Below are 27,471 nucleotides of genomic sequence, written 5' to 3' on the forward strand. Positions count from 1 at the left end.
AGCGCTGACCAGAAGATTTGTGAATTGTTGGTCCCATAAACACGCCCGCTTCATGCTCACAAGAATGAACATGTATACCAAGCCACTGTTACTTGGGTATGAATTTGGGTGTGAATGCAGGCACTTTATGTGGGCTTTGTTTGGCATTAATCACGAGACTGGCAACACATGCTGGTGTTGACAACTCGCTGCAAAGATAAACCGGAAGCTATGTCTTTAATCAAGCACAGATTGAGCTGAGCTGATCGAACTAGATTGGATTGGGGACCAAGGACACAAAGTTTACAGCATTCTTACATGTCTTTAAGTACAATGTTTAGAGACTAGACACTGGATAAACAGCCTAGTAAGGACTTGACTGAATTGAAGAAATACGTTCTGACATAGCTGATCATAATATGTCTCGAACAGTTCAACTACACAACCATTAACAGCAACTCTTATTTCAGAGCTGATACTTTAGTGTCACCGTTACTGAATCACTCCTAAACAGAACTGAAGGGAACGACTTAATTGATCCAAATCTTCTCTACGAGTCTCTGCAGTGAGACTCACAATGAGAATGGGAGTCCGCTCCTTCCAGACAAGTCTCTGGTGCAAGAACACAGGATGCTGGAGGAAGTAAAGAGGGAGTCTGGGAAATAGTCTGACCCTTGAAGGGAACTCAGGAAGCTTTCCTTTCCGGTACATTCCTGGCCCTTCCCTAGTCCTTCCTCTGAATGTCTAGGAAGGGACTCCAGTTTGTAACCCCTTAACCTGGAACAATCATATCGTAGACCTGGTCTTGCTGTATCCCTTCACCATGAAACCATATTACTCTGTCTGTGTCTGTCTGTGTCTGTCTGTGTCTGTCTGTGTCTGTCTGTGTCTGTCTGTGTCTGTCTGTGTCTGTCTGTGTCTGTCTGTACACTAAATCACAGTCTTCTTCCAACTCTCTCCATGTTGGTCTGAATCACAGCCTGCCTCTGTCTGTTTCTCTGACTCAGTCTCATTCCCACTCTGCTCTCCTAAGATCTCTAGAACACGTATTTCTCTTGTACCCGCTCCTCTGCTGGTTTGTCTGAAGCACCAGACTCTCCCACAGCAGCGTGCAGGACCATGGCTTGTTTAACCTCCCTCGAGGAGTCTCCCCTGGAGGCACGAGTGAGTGTCATGGGACATTCTTTACATCCGCACAACAGCGAGCCTGTTTGACAGCCCGGTGCTAACTCGCCCGCTAACGCAGCCGGCTTGTTGTCACATTAACACGCCGTGATGGGCCTCACATGCGGGAGGTCATGAGAGAGGAACGAGGAGCTCTTAAATCACACCGACATGCCAGAATGGTAATAGGTCTTCTTGACGCCGGTGTGTGTGTGTGTGTGCTTTCTTTGTCCTCAACAATTACAGAAGTTTAAGCCGACAGCTCTGCTTGAGGAGACCCAAAGCAACACAAAGACGAAACGGGACGAGGGTTTGGTTTTATGGGGCTGGAAGCTCTAACTCTTGAGAGGAGGCTGAGTGGAGTTTGTTAAACAGCTCAAACAGGCATCTGCAAGTCAAGGGAATTCTGCCTACACAGCAAAATATTTCTCTGACATCACAAAGACTTTTTCCTCGTGGAGTCTGGAAGTTCAATGAATTTAAATGAATATGCTTACATTAGTCTAGGGCATTGCATTCTTTTAGTGACATTCAGTATGAATTTAGAATGGATTCTTCGTAGAATTATGGTAGAATTACAGCAGCAACATCAAAAGCATACTACAGAACTCTAGTATTACTTCAGTAGCCAGTCAAAAACAATATCATTTCAATCTACGACACAAAAACAACTCCACGGTGGAAAGATGATACTGACGTGCTAATCTGTTCGTCGGGCTCCTTACGAGCCATATGCCATGGCTACACTCCCCTGGTTATGTGTCCCAATGGAAAGCCTCATTGTCTTACATACAAAGCACAAACAACTGCCACACATACCGACAGTCATGACAACCCCTGGGCATACGCATCTCAGGCTGAAGAGAACCACAAGGCACCAAATTAAACCACAACAAGAGTCACATGGCAATCTCACATTTGGGTCAAACCTCTGCAAAATGTTCTCTTAATTACATATTTCACTGAATGATGTTGTCTCTGTTGTCTGCATTTTCTGCTTGTTTTAAAGTTGAGTCAGAGTGCTTGAATCAATTTTACACCCCACTTCATTACAACATGTTAAGCATTTCAGGTATTTGAAAACATTAAGCCAGTACCGAATGCACCTGCAGAACACGTACGTTAAAATCTATTCTGCCAAGCCACACCCACATCAATCTTCACCTGTGACAGCAGGTGAGCCACACAAAGAGCTAAGACAAAGACAGCGTGGAGGGCCTCGAGGCGTGCCAACAATTAACACCTCTCTTAGACAAGGACAGCACTTTCACTAGGGCACCTACACTAAGCTACAGAGACCCAAAAAGTACAGTGCACCAATGGGGAAAGAGAGGGCAAGTCATACTGAGGTCCAATACAATGGTTCCTCCTAGGTGTGCCTCTGTGGGTCATGGCAGCTGTCCTGTGTCACTAAACCAAGCCAAGCGCTAGCCCTGAATAGGTGACGCCTCTCAGCCGGTCACTCGCCATTCAAGGTGAGGCCTCCCACCTGTGCTGCGGTGAGTGATTCCATCCTCACTGCTTCAGTCACAGTTGCTCCCAGAGTACAGTGTGGTTTAGTGAACTGATGCTTGTAAGGTCTTTTCTGGCGGATAATGTTATCTGACTGATTGGAACAAAGTGACTGAACGGTCAGTGTGGCTCCCATCTCTCACAGTACAATCAGGTTGTGAATGGTGAGAGAGAGACCAAGAGAGAAAGAGAAAAGAAAGAAAGAAAGAAAGAAAGTAACATCTGCTAAGCACACTCTCTTCTATATCAACTTTTATAGGCCTAACAAAGGTTAGGCCTATAAAACTAAATAAGGTTAAGTGATCCAAAAATGCTGGCACTGGTGACGTAAGTACTTCGCATATGTCTCCAATAGACGAGTTAACGAAAAAAAAAGTACAGAAAAAAAGACAGCATGAAAGAAAAGAGAGTGAGAAAGAGGTAACTGATTGGTACATTTTTTTTCAGATTCAACACGAAATCCCTTGGTCCATCTGGGATACAGAGAAGACCAGCCTGATGAGCTACGGACAGACACCCTAGGATGTCCCATTTCATCCTTGTCTGTGAAAGCGAACAAGCAAATACTGGTCCCACTCTTGCAGCCCTGCCTGCCAACCCTGAAATAATCTTTGGCTGAGTGATGTGAAGGAAATCTGGCAGTGGCAATGGAGAATAATACCGCAGGAGGCTCTGAAGCCTGGGAAAGCTATTCCACATTCTGTGAGAATAACTTGACTTGTAAAAATGTGTTGGCAAATCAATTTTGATTTCATTCGGAAAAGCATTAAGAGTGAAAACAGGAAGCCCCTTTCACACTGCTACCGTTCACTGTCCAGCAGCTTTTAAAAGGAGCATCCCAATGAGGGTGAAGTTGAACTATGGTTCATCAAGGTTGGCTCACTGCGTCAGCAAGTGTAGTTCTCTTTATATGAGAATTACAGCGCTCTCAGGCAACACAGATCCCAGATGGTCAAAGTCGCCACAATAGTAGTCTGTCATCTGGTCACCCTTCTTGTGGTTTGGAGTTTTTCCCGGGGTTGAATGTGATCCACTTGAGTCTGTGCAGAGCAAAAGTGTGGAACTGGTGTCTGCAGCCACACAGCTGCACTTCAAGAATGGCTGGCCTCAATATTCTTCACCGGCAGGGATGGAAGCAAACTGACTTCAAGAATTCTGATAGCTGCAGTCACGAGTGGTACTGTAAATCCCCTTACACTAGAAATAAATGACTATGCACAGGGTGCTCTAGCCAATCTGTAAATGTTTGATATGTTCTCTTCATCTGAGAGATGTTTGCCTACAAACACTTCCTCATCATAAAACAGGAGCATTTTAAAATCACGATGACAAGGACAATATGTCTATATTTTAAATTATTATTTTACCAATAAGAGATGTACACGTCAGGCGTGAAACCTGCTGGACACGCACCCACACAAAATGCATCCTAATTAGTATTACTGGGCATTTATGGCCACATTATCGCTGACCATGGTGCTAGACTGTTACTGCCAATGCTTGTTTATCTAACCAATTAAAACTCAATCTCAACAGTGAAATCAGCACCGTTTGTCAGTGACCTGATAGTTAAAGATTGAGGTGCAGAATTCTTCATATGGCCTATTGATTACAGTCTTGCTGATATATGTTTCAATCTGATACCACTGGAAGAACCGACCAAAATTAGAGAGTAAACAATTTGGTTGAGCGATACTAATAATCCCACTATCTGCTCTAAACCGTATAGCCAAGTCTGTAACAGCTTTTTAATAAAAAAAGACTAAAAGGACAGAAACATTTCTCAAAACATGGCAGTCTATATGCAGAAATGTAAAAAAAGAATGTGGCTTTAGCATAATGTCCGTGTAATATATGTATTTTTGAACACTGTTGGTGAAATCGAAATCACCTGGCCAATACAACAACTAGCGGCACGTAAATAATAAGACTGATGCGTCGGAGACAGGAAGTATGGTATTTTCAGTTTTGGCAATGCGCGCGAACAGAATAAATGTAGATGAACAGTTGTGTGACGGGACCGTCAGGCTAGTAATTGACAGCCTGACGTTCCACAAACCATTTACAGCCGCGCGACTAGCCCGCGAGCCCCCAGAGAAGCATCCCGTGCCTGCGTGCTGCATTACCCACAAATTACAACAGAATTCGTTTGGCATACCATATACCGGATTTGTGAGAATGTAACTCTGGAAATGTCATTCATGATCTTATCTTAATGATTTTAATAAACACCGAACTCAAAACGAGTACAAATATAAGTGACTTTGAATGCGTTAGGATCTTTAATGTGTGAAATCAGTATAAAGTGACTGACCACAATAAACTGTGGTAGCCCACCTGTTGATCCAACTTTGCAAACTGCATTCTCCAGCTGTATGCAGACGTCTCTAAGCGGTGTGGCCACATTAAACAAACCCTGCTTACGTTATGTGCGACCAATTTAAACTAAGTAAATTTGACAGTTCACACTTGGCTGAGTGGGTGAGACGCCATAGCAGCCAATTGTTGTGGAGTGAGTAACGTTCCATTTTGCGCACTGAATGAGAAGGACGGCATGGGCAGTCTGCCACCCAATTTGCAAAACGTCAGTAGCTACTTCGTAAATTTGCCCAGATATCAGCATTCACACATGTATTACCAATAGTGTAAGATGCATTGTAAGGCAAGGGCGCTGCAGTCAACAGGTTAACTGCACAAGTAGAGACAGATTACCGAACACCAAGGGTGGAGAAGACAGTAGAACACACCTAAGCATCGTTGCTTTAACTTGTTCTAACTTGTCTTATGTAGCTAACGCGAACTTATAAGTGACGAGCTGAGACTCCAGAACACCTTTCCTCCATGCAAGATGACTTAAGGCTCACCTTGCAAACGTGCAATCGGTAGCCTCGCTTAATAATTGGCTTCATGTCAGTCTAACAATATTTACGACATCTCAACAGTTTAGAAACTGCCAAACCCACCTCTTCAACGCCTTTTCTCAAAGCTTTCTCGCGTTCATACTGGGTCACAAGTTGCTCGTTGTCTTCTTTCAGCAGTTCTAGCTCGACTTCGTGCTCCTGGTTCTCAGCGAACACCGCGTCCAAGTTTTCCAGGACGGCGACAACGAGAGGCATTAGTTCCTTCACAACGTCCTCATCGTACTTTCCTATCAGATGTTCGAATTCTCGATAGATTGAACTGGCCAGACCAGAGACCCGCTCGGACATCATAGCGGAGGAGCCAGAGTCATCCTGGTAAAGGGCTCCGTCTTCCAACTCCATATCTCCCCTTCACTCTGCCAGCTAGCTATGAAAATATAGCTAGCTGCGCTAGCTACTTAAGATAGCTAGCTAGCTCGCCCGCTAACTTACACACCTTATGATTACTGGGCGAACAGCTTCGACATGAAACGCTTAAACGTGTGTACATCAACTTAGATATAAAGAATATAAAAAGTAACACAAAGTTTAAGAACTCGCAGTCTGTGCCGTGCAGGAACAGTTGCCTGGCACAGAGTAGTATTTCCTTTCCTATGCAACTCCAGTTGTTCCAAGTAGTCCCAACATAAGAGTTGTTGACTGAGCCGTCACATGGTGACGTCACACTCTAAAAGCGGGATGGGAGGGAACGAATGGAGCAAAATGTAATCCTCGATTATGTATCAAAAATCATCACGTGGTGTTTTATTCACTTTATGAAATTGTTTTAGGAATACATTGTATTTTTTAACAAGTTTTCCGAGAATAAAGCAAAGATACCCTATTTTAATGCAAGTTTTGATCCAGTAAGTTAGCTAGTTAATTCACTGAAATATTCATGTTAAAAAGTTTCTTGTCATTTAAGTTTATGACTGCCAATGAGCAGGATTTATAAATGCTAAATCCAGCTCTTGTTCTAAATACATATTCTGTAATAATTATAAGAACTAAGTACATGATAATCAGTCAATCTGACCTCACGTATTTCAGTCTGTTAATATCAAAACTGCCACTGTCTTGTTCACTTGCCAAACATCAGTACCACAAAATTCTTCAAACGTCAAGACCTATTTGTACTGCCAATAGTAGAAACCCTGTCACTGGGCACCTACAAAAGGACTGAAGCTAATGCCAACATTAAAATCCATTTCACGCAGTTAACCTACTTATTAAGGAGCAAATGACAGAGAAAGCGCTGACATGTCTGTTACTTGCTCCTCCTTAAAGAAGTACACAAAAGAGAGGGCTGAAGTGTTTTCTTTGATTCCAGTCTCTCTACAGTGGCCCAGAGAACCTATTGTTCCCAAAGCTGAGTTCTGATAAATGAAACTGACATGAAAAGACATCTTCCTCTCACAGCATTACTATTGACTGCATACCACAGCTGCATACCACAACACGTCGCCATATGACCTCACCACAAGACTAGTGCATAACAGGTGCTTCTGGCCAATGTTCCTTGCTACAGTACTAAAAGTCACAACCACTTGTTACTTTTTTAAACCAAATGATGAAGTCAGATGCCTGATGCCTCCACTGAACGTTTTGTGGAGTGCAACCCACAGCAGTCCCTGGGTCATTTTACAAATGCTAACACTATAGGGTTATATAAAAACAACAGGTATACATTTCCACAGTGTATTTAATGGTTCAAAAATAAATACAACATTAAGGGCACAATATGTCAGCATACGGATGAGTTAATACACAAATGGCATGGTTATGGGCTGTCCTCTCGAAAGCACTGCACTGTTTTCATGCTAAATAAATGCTTCGATATCATGCACTCACTGCAGAGAAAACAAAGTTTGAAATGGAGTGACATTGCTCCTTCAGATCACAACGTGATTCCTGGTGACTTGTTTTTGACGTTTATGCATAGGCACTGATCACCCTGATTCTTTAAAAGTCCCAGACAAAGATCAAAACACAGACAATTAGGAGCTCTGAAGTGTTCCATTCACTTACAAGTTTCTTCCACACTTTTTTTTTTTCTTGTTGAAACATTCCCCAAAACATCAAAATTGATGATATATATATATACGCACACTTCGTTTCCAGCAAAAACTGCAATTCTCTCTGAATCATTTACAATTCTATCCACTTACACTAAAATGTCCAAGGGATGAATAAATCAATAAATAAGCACGCGACAGACATACAGCGAAACAAAAAAAAACAGCATTGCACAGCTCCCAGACATGTCCTTCTGAATGTACATCCGCTTATAAAGTTCGAGGTGGTGATTTGGCAGAGGGAAGCGGAGGCGTCTCATATGACGTTGAGGTGGCTGTTACTCATGGAGGAGGGGCAGAATGAGAACCCCCGCGCGCTTCCCAGACTCTGGAGCGCCCGCAGCACCGCGTCTGGCATGTGATCGACCAGCATCCGTGGGCTGATCAGGACACTTCGGAACGCCGCGTCGCTGGACGCCCATTCCGCCCGGTACCTCGGCTGCGAGAAGCAGGATCTGCGTGGGGGGGGGGGGAGACGAGACACGAAGAGAGGCACTTCAGTCAAACCTTTTGTCCAAAACCTGAGCACTGGTTCTCACTTAAACTATGAGCATCTGTCAATCCATACGGTATTTATGGCTTCATTTGTAGAACATGTTGTTCATGAATATGGGGTCAGTCAATATGCTTTTGGTGCATCAATGTGCCTGTGAGTGCAGTATTGTATGACTCACGTGCACATGCATGTGTGTGTGCGCATGTTTGCATGAAATACATGTGCATGTGGCTCTACATGTGCTTGTCTAGATCAATCTGTGTGTGTGTGTGTGTGTGTGTGTGTGTGTGTGTGTGTGTGTGTGTGTGTGTAACAGTGTGTGTGTGTGTAAGAGTGTGGCTGACCTGCGTGTGGGCCCTTCCTCAATGACGTGCAGGATCCGGCCGGGCAGGTAGAGGGGTAGGTGCGTGGTGTTGGTGGGCGAGTCGTCCGACGCCAGGCTCTGGTAAGAGGCGGAGCTGCGCACCAGGAGGCTCTCCTCGCCCAGCAGCGGAGCGTTCAGCTCCTCCTCGCGGTTCTCCAGCTCCGTGGGGAAGTCGTCCGGCTCGCCGCCAAACACCTCGTACCAGCAGCCGTGGAGCAGGATGCGGTACTGAGAGGGAGGATGGATGGGAATGTGTGGGAGGAAATACAGTAGATGAATACAGTAGATGTCAGGAAACAAGTCTTTTTTATAATATACTGAGCTATACTGCGTACTGCATTATGGCTGTTACACCTGGGGGTGGGGAAATAGGTTAAACTTTAAAAATAAATGTAAAGGAGTTTATATTTTCCTAATGGTAGGAGAAATATAAGTTTGTGAAAATCGAATTACCTTGGGTTTGTTGCAATTAGAGACCATTTTTAGTATCCTCTTCTTCAAGTCCTCCATGTTGGGCAAACTTAACCTATGAGACAGGACAGCAAGAGCAGACACAGATGGATGAAGCTCATAACAGACAGGCGACACCACCCACCACCGTGGATAATAGGACTAAGCCTGCAGAGGGCAGCCCTCATTACCTGACTTCAACATAATAGAGAAGTGCTATATATAGCTCCTCCATTACACCCACGGTTAAGAATAGCAGCTTCTGTTCAGTGCATTTAGCTTCCTTTTCAAATTTAAATCCCTCTCAGGGTCATTCTTCCACTGGAGTCCCCCCCGTCCTAATTCCACACCCCACTGATCTGCCCCTCCCATAGTAACGGTCCTTACCGAGGGACCAGATCCTTCCCCAGCACCACCGACACCACAAACTCCTTAGAGTAATCAGCCAGAGCTTTGCTGTAAAAAGTGAGAGAAAAAATAGACCAGCAACTTTAATGTCATGAGCAAAACAGTTACCATAATTGTACCATCTCTTACTCTTATGACTGATTAAAATAAAAAAATATATAAAGGTAGGACATATTTAACCACGTATACACTGGCGTATATAATTTTACCACAACAAAAAGCCTGAGCATAATAAATATTGATTGAGCCTGGCATGGTTTCCCCATTCAGCAACAAGTGTATAAAAGTCGCTTTAATTCCTCTTAGTAGCATTCTTCACAAACTTGAAGTGACACGTTACCTCATGAGGCCCCCTGGTGGTGAGAAGGCGTAGCACTGCAGTGTGGGATACATGTTGCGCAGTAGGACAGCCAGGATGGCGGCAGTGCCAGCACCCAGACTGTGACCTGTGATGACCAGCCTGTACTCCTACACCAGACACACACACACACACACACACACACACACACACACACACACACACACACACACACACACACACACACACACACACACACACACACTCTGAGTGACCATAACCAAACCACATCTCAGCTAAAAATATCACACTGCAAATAGACAACTACTACAATGCAAACAAATGTGAAGTAAATCAATTACAGACTACAAGTCAAAGCTCTTACTGGTGCAATAGAGAAGGCCTGCCTCAGAATCCCATCGTTGACAAGCTTCTTATAGATGTAGTGGGATGCCTGAGAAATTCCCTACAAGATGGACAAGACTTTCAACCTTACACATTTTCACACCAATGTCTTCCCAACAGATTTTCCTTATATAGGGTGCAAATTCACAGATTATCTTTGTGTAGTGTGGTCAAACACAGAGTGTTTACCATGTTTCAAAGACACCCACCTTGTGTGCATAACTAGCTCCTGAGACACCCTCGATAGGAAGGTTCTCACATACCGCTGAGAGGTCAGTCAACACATCCTGCACACAAGAATTTGAGTAAAAAAATAATAATAAATGAGGTAAAAACCAAAAAGAGTAGTGTTTTTACAAATAATTCAACACTGACAGGCCATGCGACTGAACTTACTTTTAGTGACAGCGTTCCCCTCACAGCCACCAAAATGGATTCCTTTTTGTGATCAAGAGCAACAAAGAAAGGGATCTCGTAGATCTGTAAAACAGCACGGCACATTCTCTTCAAAAACAATGCCTCCTTACAACAACAGACAATAGTTACTGAACAAAACACACATGCAAATTCAATTATATTTCTGGAGAGTCAAGACCGGGTATGTTGTTGTGGTAAGATCAATAAGGGCAAGGGGCTTCAGTGCTACTGCTGAAAGAACAGCTGTATTGTTGGTCCTTGTGTGTGTCTGCATGTGTGTGTGGATTAAGCTGTTGCCTGTGCAGGAAAGCAGAAGACTCGTCAATCGGTGAGTGACCTGGTTGTGGAAGCTGACGTGGATGAAGTCTCTGTACTGCAGGCCCGTGGACTGGAGGATCGAGGTGAAGTGGCAGCCCAGGTTGTCGCCCCCGACGATGTCATACTGAGTGCTGCGGCTCCGACAGCTGAAACACAACACCGGCCCATCCTCACTCAGCAGAACCATACAGGAAGCTGTGCTGTTACTGAGTGTCACTGCATAGGATGCTGCGTGAGCATGTTGGCTGGTCGCCACTGTTTCTTATCATGAAACTCGCCAATACATGGCAGTAAACATTTGTAAGGGTGGCACGCATCTATATATTATATATACATATACACATACACATAATTGAATGGCAATTCACTCTCACTAGAATACAGTGGATTTGTCCAAGTCGAAGAGACTAAAAGGTGAATATCACAGGCAACAACGGAGGAAAGTGTGTGTGTGTGTGTGTGTGTGTGTGTGTGTGTATATACAGTATATACACACACACACACACACACACACACACACACACACACACGAGTCAGTCAGTAAAATGAACGACCCTCAACTTCAGTAAGGCTTTCAGCAAAGAGTGGAATCCATCTGCTACCTTTTTGAACTTCTGCATCGTTGCACTTATAATATTGTCTCAAACAGGTGGTACACAATGCAAAACATGTATTAGTTAGTTTGGTGCTGTGGCTGACTTACCAGTCTCCACTGAGTTTGCAGAGGCCAGTTAGCGGGTTGGAGTAGACATACATGGGCCACCCATATGCAGCCGCAGCAAACTGCATGCAGTGAGTGGCTCTTTCCAGCTCGATCTCTAGATCTTCCCTCTGAGAGAGTACAGAGAGCAATACAGAGACCATTTTGTGACTTTTATGGGCAAAGTAAACATGCTCTCAGACGTCAAAGAGGAGGGTCAGCAGTGCCGACGGCCCATTCAACGGCTGCCTAAATTGGGTCAGTGATCTCACAAATCACAGCAAATTCAATCAAAGGAATGTTTTCTGGAACATTCCAGGCACTTTGATATCAGTCTTTTTGCCCTCAGCTGCCCTGTGTGGACAGCACCCACTTCACACAAACACTGGCATTATACATAGCATCACAGTCGTAACAAATACTCATAGCCAAATAGTAAGTTCAGTCTTCTTTCTAAAGAACTAAAGGACTCAACCATAAATGCTACTTAATAGGGGTTTGCACAAAGAATCAATAGACAGTTTTATACATATAAAAAAAAAATATATATATATATATATATATATATATATATATTCTTAGATACTAAGTGAATATACTCACTATTGGAGAGGAGGGGCTGTGAGACACCACATCATCCGGGTCCCTGCACTGCTCCATCTTATCCTGCTCCTGGTGCAGCAGGGCCAGTCCCGCAGCGATGTCACTGGCCACCAGGTCTGTGTCCTGCAGAGACGTTCAGAAACATTACAGACACCACAGAATCAGAATCACGTTTATTGGCCAAATATGTTTACACAAACAAGGAATTTGACTCCGGGTTAAGTGGCTCTCATTGTACTTACACAGACAACAGGTTATTCCTTATTTATAGTATACTTATCTTTCCACTAGGTATTTGTGCTCCTTGTGTAAACAAGAGGAGTCACATTCACCAAACTAACAGGATCGGCAGCCTGATTCTTCAGGAAGATTAAATATTTCCGTTCATTTTGTTTATATAACAGGTCAGTAAAGTCGGTGTGCAACCATGAGGACCCCCTCATGTACACAGATACTATGTCAGCCCAAACAGAGAGGTTTCCCTTTGTATCATCAATCGTATTTTGCAGTTTAAAAAGACATAGGAAATTCATTCTAGAGGAGAACAAGGTTAACTTTATTATAATTCTATTAATGTGCACATCAGCAATAGAAAACCGATCGCACCAATGCCTCAATTACAATGTATTTTGTGCGGGCACCCTGCACAGCCCCTCGACGGCTGCCCTTGTCGCCCCTACCCAGATCCGCCCCTGTGCACCAGGTCACTACACCACCACATACCGAGAAGAAGCCACTGACGAGCTGGGCGATGCCGCTGAAGGCAGCGCGGTGCGAGTCATCCTGGGGCAGGCAGCAGCAGAGCAGACGCAGGCGGCTCTCCCACACGCGCACCGCCAGCGAGCGCGCTGTCGACAGGAACTGGGCCCCCTCGCTGCTCTCCAGGTCCCGCAGGCCCTGCTGCTCAGCTAGCGCTGTGCGTCGCTGGCTGCCCAACGGGTCGAACACCACCAGCACGCCGACCACCGTAAAGAAGATGAGGATCCAGCTGCGCAGACAGACGGAAAAGAAGAAGTTTAGGGGAAGAGTGGAACACACAAGGTCTATACATTAACCAATAAATATTTAACCCGCAACTTCAGTTTTATGGACTAACTAACTAGTGCCACTTGCAACATGTCTTGCATTATGAATGTTCAGACTAGAGGGCTAAATGGGGTGAGAGTGTTGGTTCTGTTGTTCCCAATGAGACGCAATGCACAGTAATATTCAGCATCCTAATATTCAAAATGTTATCCTTCACGTCAGCCGAGATCACAGATCTACTTGACAGCTATGTAGAGCTGATTCCAGTCCCCATCCAGACCATTTCATTCATGGAATACATCAATGTGCAAAAGGCACAGCAGCAAACGCTAACAAACCCTCCCCCACGTACCTGGAGATAACTGCACCAATGACGCCCCCTACAGCGGCAGGGTCACATCCTCCACTGTCATCGTTCACCCAAATAGCTCCAAGACAGGCCCAGATGAACTCGGGAATATACAGAAGAGCCCGAAAGTACACCAAAGCGGTCATGGAGCGTCGAGGACCCGGATTCATTATGGTGCCTTATAAAGGGTTATGAATTAAAGAAAAGGCAACGGAGTTAGCGCAATTTCGAATTTTATAAGACAAAATCATTAAGCTATGTAATTAAACTACCAGATAAGCAGTGGTACCTACCTTGTGCGCTAACATAAACAATCGCGCAAAGTGAAAAGATGATGACGGCTAGGAGCACAAGCAGAACGACGAGGTAACTATGAAGGACTGTGCCTCCATCACAATCAAAATGACCCTTGTGGATGGAGTACAGAACTAACGAGCCAATCCACCTGAAATAAAGCGTAATGTTGGAATTTAACGATTGGATTAAATGATTGAGAAGTTATCAGAGTATCAGAGTTTAGAGTCAGAAACAGTGGTTGATGATCACTTCCGCTGTTACAAAAGAATACCACCAACAAGAATTACCCACGGCAGCATCCACATTCTGGATCATATAAATAACTGTATTAGACAGATAATTAAAAGCGTTCGTGTTTGAGGCTTCCATAAGAAACAGAAACGAACAATGTGGACGATAAACTCACCATATTACTCGGATGAACAATTCGAAAGCACCAGGGAAAACAAGATCATCACTGGCGATACCCCATCGCCGACCAAACGCTACCATTCCAGGCATGTTGACAACGTTTTCTATCAAATGCTCCAAGTGACAGTGAGGACAATTGCGAAATCTAGCCACCACCCATCCAAATGTGGATATGGTCACCAGCCAATGTCCTGCTAATTTGTTTAGCTAACTTAGCTATCCCTATCTAACACGCAAGCAGCCCTGACATTCTGCCACGTTAACATTAACAAGCTAGTTCGCTATATTCGCTTTCAGTAGATATTTCTTGACAGACATAAATTCAAAAACGTAAGTGAAATTCAAAAACGTAAGTAAGAGACTTCCGCGAAGGTACACAGCTACATCACAACACAGTATATATTGCCAGCTAACGCTAACTAGCTAGCTGTGTTTTGTTAGGTTTCGTTAGCCCGCCGCTAGGTGAGTCGATGTGGCCGCCTGTCAGCTGTCAGGCATTTCATTGTTATCGGTCTGTGGTCTACTTTCGATCATCCCGAGTTCAAAGGATATTACAAGCTATATATATTCTAAGCAGAGCAATTGTGGTTAGTTCAAAGAGTATATTAAATTACGATCTACCTGACGCGACTCGTTTGATATCACGACTGTTTTGCCTGTCTTTGTGCACCTCTTCAGAGTTCCGTCACAGTGACATGCACATTCGTTCCGTCTAGTCTGTCTGAGAATCATTTGTAAATAAAACGATACAAGTCCCCAAAATACAATGTAATACAGAGAAAATGGGGGGGGGGGGGAGTTGTACAGTAAATTCAATGCCACAAATCAGAGTGTTTCCCATAAAATCTTTATTCAAGATGGTAACATCATGCAAAAGCTCCATTTAAAAAATAAAATAAAAAACAGAAAGAAAAGGGAAAAAAGTTATAGAGAACAGAGGAATGGTTGGGGTGTGAAAATAAAAAGATGAGAGGATTGTTGGGAGAATGTGAAACAATGCCCATAATAAATCAAACTGGTTAAAGTCAAGAAAGCAAAACTTTCATGAGCTCATCAATATGCACATCGTGTTTATATTTCTCTGGGCATTGCTGTTTATTTAAGACAAAATGACATATCTATATTCAAATAATAGGAAAGATAGGAAAAATTCTCTTCCATAAGCTTCAAAATCTTACACACCATGTTACTGGATTTAATCAGTTTGCTTCCTGTCGGCAAAACTACTTTGAAATGAAAGACCCATCTAAAAAGTCAAGTTGATACTTTACTGATACAACAATGGGTTGCGTATTAAAAAAAAAAAAAAAAGGATATTTGCCAGTTACATGAACAAGGCCATTTACAGCGATGAAGATAAGGCAGTGTTTCTATACCTTTTAGACGACATCATCATGACACTACATGACATGAACTTTAGTGAACAGATGCAGAAATTCAACTTCTTAACAGGTGTAAGGTTAAACCGTACTGTTGGATTTTGGGGCAGGGGTATTCATTTTTGTAATGTAGCCAACAGTAATAGAGAATGAATGGTCTGTACTGATTTAAAAAAAAAAAAAAAAAAACAAAGAAGAGGAGCATGGCGCTTGAACCATCCTTCCATAACTGGCATTCTTTAGTGGAGGAATGTACATGGGCTGACAACGGAGTAATAGGAAAAACAACAGCCATTCAATAACTGCCATGGGGCTGGAAAGGGGGGAGCACACCGTCCGACAGATACTTCCATCATCTCAGGAAACAACGCACATTTATTTTTTGATTTCAAATCCTCTTACAAACAGTCAATGTTCACCATAAGAACAAGTCCCCTTGAGTATCACACAATGCCAATTTCAAGGCGTTTTAGAGTTTTTTTTGTTTGCTTTTTGTCGGTTTTAAACATTGATGTTTGTCAAATTTTGGAGAGAACACCTTTGATGTAGAAAAAACACTTTTGTTTTTTGTTTTTTTTAGGTTTTTTTTCCTTTATACAGAATAATAAAAAGGTTAAGGCAAGATGCGTAAAACAGAAATCCGAAGGCTTGTACGGGACTGGGGGTGGGCGGGGTGGGGTGGGGGGGTGGAGTTGGAGTTGGTTGAAGCCACGGGATGGCCTCGGCTTTGTTCTGGAGCTGCTGACAAATTGGATCAGAAGACGGCAGAAGAAGCAGTGGCAGATCCCTTGTTTTCTTTTTTGTGTGTTTTTGTTGTTCGAACTCCGTCTCAGGCATCTTACACTGGGCGCGGTGGCAGCGATGTCCTGTGCCCCCACGCGATTCTGCTGAGGTGCTGGGTTTGGCACTTATGCTGGCAGGCTCAGCTTCTTTCCTTTCAGTACTGAAAAAAAGCACGAGAGGGGACATGGCACATGTATTAAACCGTTCTAGCTGCAAAGCAAAACCTTTTGGGGCAAGTCGCAAGTAGGAAGCTTACAGTTAGGGAAACACTGAAAATAAATGATAGGATGAAAGACACTTTACAAAACAAAACATTTCTACTGCAGAAAGGACATTTTCACTGATATCTTACCATACTACTAGCACATTATCAATACTCCATACTAATACCATGCTACCAAAACTAACCACATATTTTAAATATTAAAGAGCACAGCATTTCAATATCAGAAACAGTGGCGAAACCACACCCTCACTCACCTTTTGTGACGTATAAGTAGAAGAAGTCGCAGTAAAGGATGGTCTGCACTACGCCGGCCACGATGGCGATCATGTCAAAGAAGCCCTCGAAGTAGAAGCGCCAGATCCAGTTGATGAGATAGAGGGCGCGGTAGAGGCCCAGGAAGAACAGATAGTGGGTGGTGATGGTCTCAGCCTCGCCCGTCTTGCTGATCATGAAGAGCTGGGGCAGGATGGCCACGGACTCCAGGTAGATGGAGAAGGTCCACAGGATCTGGAGGAAAAGACAGAAAACAGAAGATTTAGAGAGTGTCATAACTTAATCAGCAGATGAAATATAAAAGGTGGTCACAACCTGCTAGAATCAGTTGAGCATTATCAGCAGGGCTTTTTTATGTCCATTTGTTTATTCTTTAAATAAGATCTCACAATTAGGCTCAAATGGAGTGAGTTTTATCTGATGAATTCAGCGAGAAGGAATTTGAATGGAGACTCTTTATTGTAAGCCAAATTTAGACTCAATCCCTGTTTGGGAAACTAGCCAATTATGGAGGGATGTTATCCATCAATTGTGATGGTCCAGGAGAAGGAGAAGCTCCTTGAGATAGTTTATTCATGCCTGTGTGATGTTCACCCCTAAACTCAGGTGAAACACAAGGAAAACCACACACATACAGTATATACACGAACATTGCTACAGGTAAAGACTTTACAAACGAAGTACTACAAACTCCATTACACACAGATGGCCAACAACACTTAAAGAGGACCTATTAAGCTAATGTTCAATGTTCCAAAAACACATTACTTTTCTCAGTCTCTATTCACCCTCTTTCTGAAACACTCTGTTAGAGCTCTTGTGTCTTTAAGCCCCTCCCCAGGGGTGGTCGGACTGGTCAGCTAGGCGGGCAGTAAGGATCGTGTTGCAAGATTGCATCATCTTGTAACAAATGAAAAGGGCTGGAATTCCGACTAGGTTTAAGGTAGCTGAGAAAAGTGGTTTCTGTGGGAAGGAGTGTTACTCCCTCAGGCATGTACTTTGGACTTTGTAACTTTGCATACACAAAGCTATTCAACACACTTAAGAAAAAGGAAAAAACAGAAAAGCATCATAGGTCCTCTTTAAGTATACCACCTAATGGACTTGTCCACAGTTATACTGGTATGAATATGTTAATAACATCCAGTATCCAAAGCAATGAACAAAATAACAAATCAGACATATTTTCATAAAACTACATCAAGTAGTTTCCAACCGGTTGTGTTCAGTTCTATACTACAAGTAACACTTCTCTAGTGGAACTAAAGTTTATACTTTCGGCCTGGGTATGAAAACCATTTGAACTTTTATAAATGTTATGAAGGGAGTTGCTATCAATTGCTACTGCATGCCAATGGTGGAGTTTAAGACAGTAGAATAACTTGAACACAAGGAAGTTTGATTAAATAAATAAATCCAAGTGCAATAAACCGGTGGACAGTAAAATTGGCATGTACTTCAAACACGCACAGCCAAAAGGAACAGCCACAATTAATCATCAAATCATAGTAGACAAGATTAATCTTTCCACCAACTGACACATATTTAGAACCGAAGGCCGACAAGACAGCCCACCGTGACAGAAGCAGCTAGTGAGTGACTACGCCAGGAATTTCATACTGCGACATCTTGTGTGTGAGAACACTTATGGTCTCTGGCAAAGGCTGGCACCACTGATAGATGCTCAAGACATGCAGTGCCGTGTAACCTTATGCTATTCCTGATATGCACGTTTTACCACCATTATGCCAACACTCACTGAACTGAGTCACTTCATACTGCTTAGGGCTGGGTGGAATATAGACTTAAGGTATTTAGATATATTTCCAAACGTGATGTAGGATGAGACAATACCATTTATATCGGTATAGTTTGATGTTGCGTTACATAACCTGTTTCTTCCGTGCAAGTGTCTGCATCTCTCCTCTCACTCTCTAGACCCCATAGTGGCCAGCGATGGCCGTTCACTGTAGCGGCCGCTGACAGCTGGCATGTTTTTCATAAATATAGAGTTGTAAATGGTGTTCAGGACTTATATCTATACAAAATACACACACGCACATACATAAACACACACACGTGTATTGCCACCACAAAAAAGCTCAGATTCTATACTGTAGCCATCTCCCTCATAACGTCAACAATTGTTAAATATCATCACGGAAGTAGTTGTCTGATGATGTGCACTCAATCGATTTTGGAAACTGAACTTGCATTTTCTGTGTTGGATGATGGAAACTGAAGGAGCATTCTCATAGTTAAGCCTATTTTTATTTAATATTGGCTATTTATTTTATATAATTTTTCATTTACATGTTTTGCAGCTGTATATTTTCAAAGCATTTTATTTTGATCACAGTCTGTTTTAATATAAGTGCTTTTAACATCTCACATGTGGCTTTGACTTAGAACTGAACATTTAGCCCACTTCATAGATAGATAGATAGATAGATAGATAGAGAGAGAGAGAGATAGATAGAGAGAGAGAGAGAGAGTGTGTGTGTGTGTGCGTGTCGTGGCATTCAGCCCACTGGTCCATATTACCAAGTGCAAACTGATCAGATCAAGAAAATTGTTTTACTTCAGCAAATCTGAAGCTGACTGCAATACACATTCTTGTCCATCCTAAGGATCAGGAATTACATGGCACATACACTTGCAGCTAGCTGAGGAAGAAAATCACATTGTGTCCAAGAGTCAGAAGAGCAGGGTTTTACCTCCAGAGGAGAGAAGTCATGGTTCACCAGGAAAGCCAGGCCACCAACAGGAACCACCAGGAATTCCACTCTAAAGGTGTCATGGTTGCCATCGTAGGTGGCTTTGAACTTAGCGTAGATCATGTACACCGTGGCATACGCGCAGCCGATGTAGATGATCTGTGGGACAACACATATTGTAAACATGTAAAATAAAACATATGAAGGGATCAACTTGTGTGCAAGTACTACAGGAAAAAACAGTATCTGAGACATTGGAACGCACCACGGTTTAACTATTTAACTATTCAGTTTAAGTATTCAAAAAAAATCAGCTGGACCTCTCCATCAGCTGAATAGAAAGCTACTGGAGAAGATGGGGTGTAATAATTACAACAGTGAAGGAACCAGTGCTTCAACACATGGACTCTTTTTTTCCCAGCCCTGTTATTTGGGGAAGGGGGGGGGGGTGATGGAAGCTCCAGTCATAAAGAAACTTTTGCTAAAGAGCTGACCCTGTGTTTCTTACCTTCATGGAGGTGTTGTAGAGGGAGATGAAGGAGGTGAGTAGGTCTAGGTAGCGAGTGGTAAATACCAAGGCGAACAAAATCTGGCTTTTCCCAGAGATACCTGAAAGACAGGGTTGTTAGCTGTAGGTGGACCAAAACAAGAGTCATTGAAAAGGGGTGCCATCAGTGCCATCGCAATACTTCCTCATCTCGAACACCTTAGATATAACTTATGCAGGGTTTGTGATTGAGCGGTAACAAATGTGTTTACCTGACATCCACCTGAATCGCCCCTCTGCAGAGGAATGCTTATATTGCCTTGTTACTCATTAGGAGTCAAGGCCCTATAGCAACTACACCTGGTGTCCTGATAAGGCCACAAACTAAGACAAAGAGCAAAACTTTCATGTATCCACCAATTATGAGTCGAGCAGCCATCTGTCTCAGAGGTCTCAGGGATAACGTTTGCACCCAGGGCTTGTTCTAGAATTACTTAGAGGGGTAGGGGGGCAGGGGGGTGGAGCATTGGCTGTGCCTGTCAGTAAGGACACAAGTGTAAACATGCCCTCAGTGAGTGTCAAACTAATGTTACTCCCTTTGGAATTCAAATTCCCCACCCAAAAAAAAACACCTAGGTCTGAGATGCATTACATCATAAAACATCAATCCCGTATCGATCATTCTGCCATGAGTACGTTACACAGGAGTAACAGTATGGCGCATTTGCAATCACCAATGATAACAGAGCGTCCTGAAGGTTTGTTATCAATCCTAAAGACCGACGTGGTTGCTCAAAGGGCATGACTGTGACAAGGAGTTCAAAAAGGAAAATCGACAGTAAACAGCATTCAAAATTAAAATAAAGCATAGTCGGACGGCGTTGCAAAGTTCAACAACAGTCTGAAATAAGGGAGCATGCATTTCATTATTCTACTTCCTTGCAGAATTATAATATCCGCCTTCTCCTACCGGGCTGCCACGTCAGAGGTCAGGCTGGAAAAGCATTCGAAGAATTTGATAGCGAATGAATGAATTCAAATGAAAGCTCTCTAATTAATCAATTCCCTTTACCCAAACTACACACGGATCGAGCTAAATCGAGTATTTGATAAGCATTGTTCACTTTCAAATCACCTCAGTTTAAATCAACAGTAATGCCCCAACCCTAACTTCAGCTAGTGAATGGAAGCTCCCTGTTAACGTTAGTGGATACATTTTTGAAGGCGCAGTGTGCACACTGGAAAGTGTTGGTAAAAGTTATTTTAAATGCCAATGGAAATGACGAATACAACACTTGTATCTTTCCTATGGCCTTCTGCCTTATACCTTGAGCTCAGGTATTATGACACGGTTGAAAGCCATTATGCTAAGACAGCTAACGTTAGCTTGCGAGATAGCTAGCATTAATAAGTTCAATGGTAACGTTTACTTCTGATGGGCTGTGTATTATAATGGGCTTCTCCTATTGTGCATTTCATCTTTTTAGCTTGTCAAATACCCCACCTGAGAATCCATCAAGACAGATGCTCGTCAAAAAATCATGCTAGCCAGGTACATTTACTCATGACAATTAACTGTGATAAGTTAACTAGATGAGAGGCTAGCATTAGCCAGCTAGCTACAGAACACAGGCTACCAGTCAGCTGAGTGCAATGCAAGGCCTCGCTGGCACAGCGGATTCTTTAGCTAACATTAGCCTATCAGCTAAGATGTCACCGACTATGAAAGCGTACTGCAACTTCTGCGATGTAACCCAAGATTGCTCTCTGTGCACTTGTGTGGCACGTATGAAGAGGTGCAAGGTTATAGTTTTAATTTAGAAAATGATAGATTTAGCTCGCTGACTTACCGGCACATGATCTGGTTTTCCATATTTTAAGCAGTAGGATGATGATAGCTGCTAAATGGGAAAGATCCCCGGTGAGTCTGAAAACGTTCATTTTGCCGCAGAACACTGGTAGGTCTTATCTCAGTAAAATGAGACTATATGTATTTAGAATGCAGGTGTCAGACTAGACTTCCTGATAAAGTCAGACAGTCAGTGATGTGCTTGTCCGACAGCTTTATCGGTGCTATTCTATGACCGGGTGAAAAAATGGCGAGTACTGCGCGACGTGGCCCGGGGACGTGGCCAACGATACGCCCGCCCAATGCAAACTGGGAATGGGTTGGCGCTTGCAGACTGAGGGTCGTGCAGACACGCCTGCGAAGGCCTTATGAGTGAGTCCCAGAGATTTTCTAGAGTTTTCACTGAAGGGTTTTCCTCTTCCACCAAGGAGGGATAGACTAAATTATGTAAAGTTACTACATGGCATAAATTCGCTAAGGCTACTCCTTTTTTGTGGACTTTCTGCAGTGCACTCTGACTGACTTAAGAACTGTCAGCATGCCAGGTGTTGGTATCAAGTACATTTAAACCTGGTAATCATCCAAATTGTAGAACGTTATTACTGTCATGTGAATCCACCATATATGTCTACATTCAGTTTAAGCTCAGATGAATATAACTAAAGTGAATGCTACTGTGAGTGTCCCTCCTTTAATCAATAGTGACTTAAGAGCGAGTCTAAACTCCAAATCCAAAAACTGTTCCTCAAATCCTTATCACCAACACCCATGTCTTGTCTATCAACTCAGTTAACCCTAATCAACTCTCAGACTTACCATAAACAATAAAACAAACATTTTATTGAATACAAATGTTTTTATTGAATGATGTGTTGACGGTGCTTACTGGAGTCAACTTGCCCATAAGTGTACAGGACAAGTCTTCCCATTGGTCCTTGCATATTTGTATTGATTTTCTTTTGTTCACCAACAACAACCTCAAATACATCATCTTTTTTTCAACAACGTGACAGTATTAAAGTAAAAATGTATTCTATTTGCTATACAAAAGAAAAACTTAATTCAAAGGCACTACTTCAAGAATGTGATTTTAACTGAAAACCAGGCTTGAGATTAACCTTTATGGACAGGTGATCCATTTACAGTACAAGAATACTACAGTGTTTGTTTTTTAAAGACAAATGCAGAACTTGTGGATGGCACAATGAAACAGCCTCTGTATATCATAGAGACCACTTCATCAACACATAAATTAAATCATGGGAAAATCTTTAGATCCGTTAAACCAAATCACTTCACAGAGATTTGTTTACAGTATAATCCTGTTACCAACAGCAACCCTTCTCCCACACACAGAAAGGTAAACCAGCATTCTTGTTTGGCCTTGCAAAACCCCATGATACCAGATATGACACCAACCGCTGAAGTGAGGGCAAGTTAGACTTCATTCCTGAGCTCTTAGTACAAATACTGCATCATTCAGCAGATAGTAGTCTTTGTACATATCTCCTTCGCACAGATATGGCAACCGAGTCACTGCCTCCACTTCCAACCCAACCTTTGAGAAGACTTCACTGGATAAGTTGGTCACTTGTTCCTCCCAGGTCTTCCCCTTGATTTTCAAATGATTTTTGGGGCGTACCCACCTCCCACCTGAGGAGACAAATGGGAGAGATTGATTGATTGATTTTTTTTTTTTTTACAGCTGGATGTTTGGTTGCTTCTACCATGTTCTTAGAGTAACGCTCAAAGATTAAGAGTACATTAGCATCTGAGAGGACACCCTTTCTGGTAATAGCTAAACCTTTATTACAAAATATGCTAAAACTCCTGGCAAATAGTTAAAGACTAATTCTGGATTCTTCATCGTCTATGTATACAGCATGCAGTTGTTTTTCAATGGCCTTCTTAAATCCTAAAACTACCTGCCCCCCGTTCACCTACATCTTTAGGACATATGTGACAGAGGGTCTGAACACTTTTAATTTTTTTTGCATTTGTACAATACTTTTTCCAATGCAGCCAATTCCAATGACTAATGCATTGTAAACATGCATTGTTTACATTGACCGTGTGTAAAATCTGAATACCAAACTATCATGACATGATCACACGTATAAAACTGAAAAAAAGGCACATCAAATAAATAAATGTACAGAACAGATTACAGGGGTTAAAGCAAAAAAAAATCCTGAGCCTGAACTTTTTTGGGTGTGTGGGTGGTGGGGGGGGGGGGGGGGGGGGCGTGTCCCGTGGCATGGACACATTCGCAGGGTCAAAAAAACAAACAAACAAACATTTAGTAATGAATGATTGCAGATTATGGTGAGACTTTTGAAACTGCAATCCCAAGAAAGGTCAGCAATAGTACTCCACCTCACTACAATATGTATAACACATGTAGCATTCACGATTTCTTTTAATATCAAGTTTTGCTGCTAAGCTTTGTCCTTGAAAGGTTACAAGATGACCTACAATCACAAGGTGACATGTTATAAGGGTATGTCAGTGGAAGAAGATTTGATTTGCAACCATTTCATTGAGGATATATGAAAAAGGACAGCGATTTACTTAAAGTGCAACAGTGAACTGTAGATAATAATGTAGTTTTATATTGCAACATTTCCATAATTACTTTGTTAATAGAGAATATATCAATAAAATAAATAACAAACAAAACATTAAAATGTTACAAGTAGTAGGCCTAACTGGTAACTTTATTGTTGGGAAATAAATACAAAACAGGACTTTGTCCATGTACTTGTTGGTGGCTTCGTCGACATTTAAGGAAAACATGCCGTTTTTTTAGCTTTTCCGAAATACCTTACGTCTTTTAAACTCTGGTGTTATGCCATGTGTGTTAAAATAGCGGCATGCCGATTGGATATTGACAGTTTAGTCAAACACACGTCACACACACGGTCAGTTATTGATGCCGGTACATCAGCTGTGGATGTTGCTCCCGGTAAAGGCGTTGTGTGTTGGAGAGCTAGTTGCATATATTAGCTTTCTCGAGCACAAAGTGCAGAAGCAAGCACCTGCTTCTCTTAACTTCTTACACCAGCTACCAAAAGGCTTACTGTCCTTCCCTTCCCATCTCTTCTATCCATGCCCAACGCCATTTATTTTCATGAACTTACTTTCCATCCTACTCTCCTTTGGTGTGATGTCTCTCTACTCGGGCATCTACCCTAGGCAGAGCGATAGAGAAAAGTCGGTGTTTGAAGCACATTTTCCCAAGACCCGCCCCAATCTACTTCTGATTGGCTAATAATGTTATTTTGAGAGCGGGAGAGTTGTGCTCCTTTCATTTCATTGGCAGACGAACTCATAAACTCGAAAGTGATGGTGATGATATCGAGACGTGTTTAAAAAAAAAAAGAAATTAATACAATATTTTTTTTCGCAGCCAAAATCCGGCACGGTGCCGGAATACTTTAATCCCTGAGATTAATGTGCAGAACAAAGATAAATGTACAAAAAACGAAGATCACTGGCCAACTCTAAGGCTGAAAGCATTCGTCCAACTCCACTCACCTATTTCCACATAGGGCTGGAAGGGGACTACTGCCGCCAGGATGATCCTGCCTGTCTTTGGCACCAGGGACTGCTTCATGTCCCTCAGCAGCTCAAGAGGCTCGTCCAGACGGTCCAACAGGTTAAGACAGCTGATGATATCATACTGGAAGCCGGTTTTCTGCCACTCGTCTATTCCTAGCAGTCTGACAAGAGAGAGACACCAATTACTGGACTGGGGGTGCATTGCTTCATAAAATCACAAGACGGTTGACAAATCCAACACCCCACTAGATATAATAGGAGAAGCTGAACATCTGCTCAACTAGAGGAATCAGCTCAACTATACCCACTGTAACACAAGTACATCAAGTAATACTGGGCATATAGCATACAGAGTAGAGGATAGCAGATGTCAGCTTGACACTGACACGTACTTATAGTTTTTTCTCTGGAGGTGCCATTTCATTGGGCTGGACACCTCTGTGGCATAGATCTCTCTGAAATGTGAGCCCATGACATTGGTGACCCCCCCGTCCCCAGCCCCCAGATCCAGCAGCCTGTCTGTTTTCCAGTCTGGTCCGATGCCGAGGAGCCTGCGAAACTGATCCGCCGAGAACACGAACATGGAACCTCGGCCAAGGAACCTAGCAATTGTGTGTGAGGAAAGAGGAACAGAGGATTATCTAGAGATGCCTCTGACCGAAATAAATACATTATTATATACACAACCATGTTGTACTGGATTGTATATTGATTTTAAAAAAGGACGACATATTAGTGGGCATTGTGGGTGGTTTAAGATCCACATATGCAACATTATTTATTTGACAATTTGCCGTTGATTTCATTCATTCATTGCCAAAATGATAAAATGTCAAATTGGGATTTTTCTTTTTGTTAATGATATACAAGGAAGACAGACAAGAGAGAATAAAACAAAAAAAGACCAATCAATAGCACAAGTATTATGTGTGAGCAGTGTAACTGTCCCAGCTCCATTCTCACCCGTTAATGGAGGTTCGCGACATGATTGGACTGAAGACGGTGGAAAAGAAGGAGTGATAGAGCTGAGTGAACATCCAGCCAGACTTCTCCTCGCTTTTCCTGAGAAAAGCCTGTGTGTCTGCATCCATCACGCTCTGCACGAATAGGGGTTTCATCTCATCCCCCAATAAGTCAGGACTGCAGCGGTACCACTGAAGAAAAGGACACGTTCAGAGTTCTGCGAGCTTAACCTCCTATCCTAACCTCGGAAGATAACTTTTAACGACTGGTGTGCACAATACCAATTTTGGCACACCTGATTCAAATTCAGCGCTGTTATGCTTATTGTTTTTATGTTCTACAGTCAGACTAAACTAGCTAGCTAGCTTACTTGTTTTAGTGAGACTCCATTACCTGTCAATTACATATGCACACCAACTTCGCTCAGCCAAGCACCTCAACTGTTCTGTCTCGCTCAATTTTCCTGGAGCACACCCTCGTAGCCTTTTAACTATTTACATATATGCTATGACTGACGTTTACAGTAATAGTTACACAGACAGCTTACCTCTTGAATTTCAGAACCCGATTCGCTCTCTGACACCATGTTGACTAAAAGTGCTCGAGCGAGAGGACTGCGGACGTACTTCCCTGTCCACATTCTTCGCATAAGAAGCAGAAAAGAGATGTAAAACACCACCCACGCTCCAAAAATCAATGTCCTCATCTGTGGATGACACATATGGGGCAAATGGAACTGACTGTGTTGAGACTCGTTGCTCTCCTCGGTTGATTGCCGAATGAGATTTGAAAGACTAAACCTTCATAGAAAAGTAAGACATCAACAAACAAACCTGAGGGTGTGGTGACATTTGGCAGGACCCATGATTGTTACTAGAGAACGGCGATCCTTTACGCAAACACTCTAAAAGTACACAAATTCATCGGCACTGTTAGCTGATGTGTACCTCACATGACTCTTCATTGAAGATTAACAGCAGGGAACAGCTATATTCAAACTGTGTGCAGCCACCAAGTGGACTGGAGTATGATGGTAGCAAACAATTGACAGCAGCCTCACC

General features: G+C 42.8%; 4 protein-coding genes across 5 annotated transcripts in view; all 4 read right to left on the reverse strand.

The window, feature by feature from the left end:
* The window catches only part of spag9b (sperm associated antigen 9b), a 52,314-nt gene extending 46,089 nt beyond the window's left edge, over nucleotides 1-6,225 (reverse strand). The window contains exon 1 of the mRNA XM_042703199.1: nucleotides 5,619-6,225. Within this exon, the coding sequence (XP_042559133.1) occupies nucleotides 5,619-5,918 (300 nt within the window). The 5' untranslated portion in view covers nucleotides 5,919-6,225. The remainder of the gene's footprint in view (nucleotides 1-5,618) is intronic.
* A 1,014-nt stretch (nucleotides 6,226-7,239) lies between these two features.
* daglb (diacylglycerol lipase, beta) lies at nucleotides 7,240-14,928 on the reverse strand. The gene is made up of 15 exons (XM_012814658.3): nucleotides 14,168-14,928; nucleotides 13,758-13,909; nucleotides 13,468-13,642; nucleotides 12,813-13,077; nucleotides 12,090-12,212; nucleotides 11,490-11,617; nucleotides 10,806-10,932; nucleotides 10,448-10,531; nucleotides 10,261-10,338; nucleotides 10,032-10,112; nucleotides 9,689-9,816; nucleotides 9,328-9,396; nucleotides 8,944-9,016; nucleotides 8,471-8,718; nucleotides 7,240-8,085 (listed from the first exon to the last, which is right to left on the reverse strand). Exons 1-15 carry the CDS (start codon nucleotides 14,260-14,262, stop codon nucleotides 7,887-7,889), a joined length of 2,025 nt encoding a protein of 674 aa, XP_012670112.2. The 5' UTR covers nucleotides 14,263-14,928; the 3' UTR covers nucleotides 7,240-7,886.
* A 74-nt stretch (nucleotides 14,929-15,002) lies between these two features.
* On the reverse strand, nucleotides 15,003-22,209 carry kdelr2b (KDEL endoplasmic reticulum protein retention receptor 2b). The gene is made up of 5 exons (XM_012814669.3): nucleotides 21,888-22,209; nucleotides 20,059-20,159; nucleotides 19,551-19,709; nucleotides 16,815-17,067; nucleotides 15,003-16,494 (listed from the first exon to the last, which is right to left on the reverse strand). The coding sequence occupies exons 1-5, from the start codon at nucleotides 21,976-21,978 to the stop codon at nucleotides 16,460-16,462; spliced, it is 639 nt and encodes a 212-aa protein (XP_012670123.1). The 5' UTR covers nucleotides 21,979-22,209; the 3' UTR covers nucleotides 15,003-16,459.
* A 513-nt stretch (nucleotides 22,210-22,722) lies between these two features.
* Nucleotides 22,723-27,437, reverse strand: mettl9 (methyltransferase like 9). Of its 2 annotated transcripts, none has more exons than XM_031561074.2 (6): nucleotides 27,244-27,437; nucleotides 26,958-27,051; nucleotides 26,411-26,601; nucleotides 25,840-26,049; nucleotides 25,424-25,608; nucleotides 22,723-23,539 (listed from the first exon to the last, which is right to left on the reverse strand). In XM_031561074.2, exons 1-6 carry the CDS (start codon nucleotides 27,273-27,275, stop codon nucleotides 23,331-23,333), a joined length of 921 nt encoding a protein of 306 aa, XP_031416934.1. In that variant the 5' UTR covers nucleotides 27,276-27,437; the 3' UTR covers nucleotides 22,723-23,330. The 2 variants fall into 2 exon arrangements, with proteins under 2 accessions (XP_031416934.1, XP_012670013.1); XM_012814559.3 differs by having other exon boundaries at nucleotides 26,958-27,116; nucleotides 27,244-27,436.
* Between the last annotated feature and the right edge of the window lie 34 nt (nucleotides 27,438-27,471).

Source organism: Clupea harengus, chromosome 23 (genome assembly GCF_900700415.2).
Source record: "Clupea harengus chromosome 23, Ch_v2.0.2, whole genome shotgun sequence".
Classification (NCBI taxonomy): Eukaryota; Metazoa; Chordata; class Actinopteri; order Clupeiformes; family Clupeidae; genus Clupea; species Clupea harengus.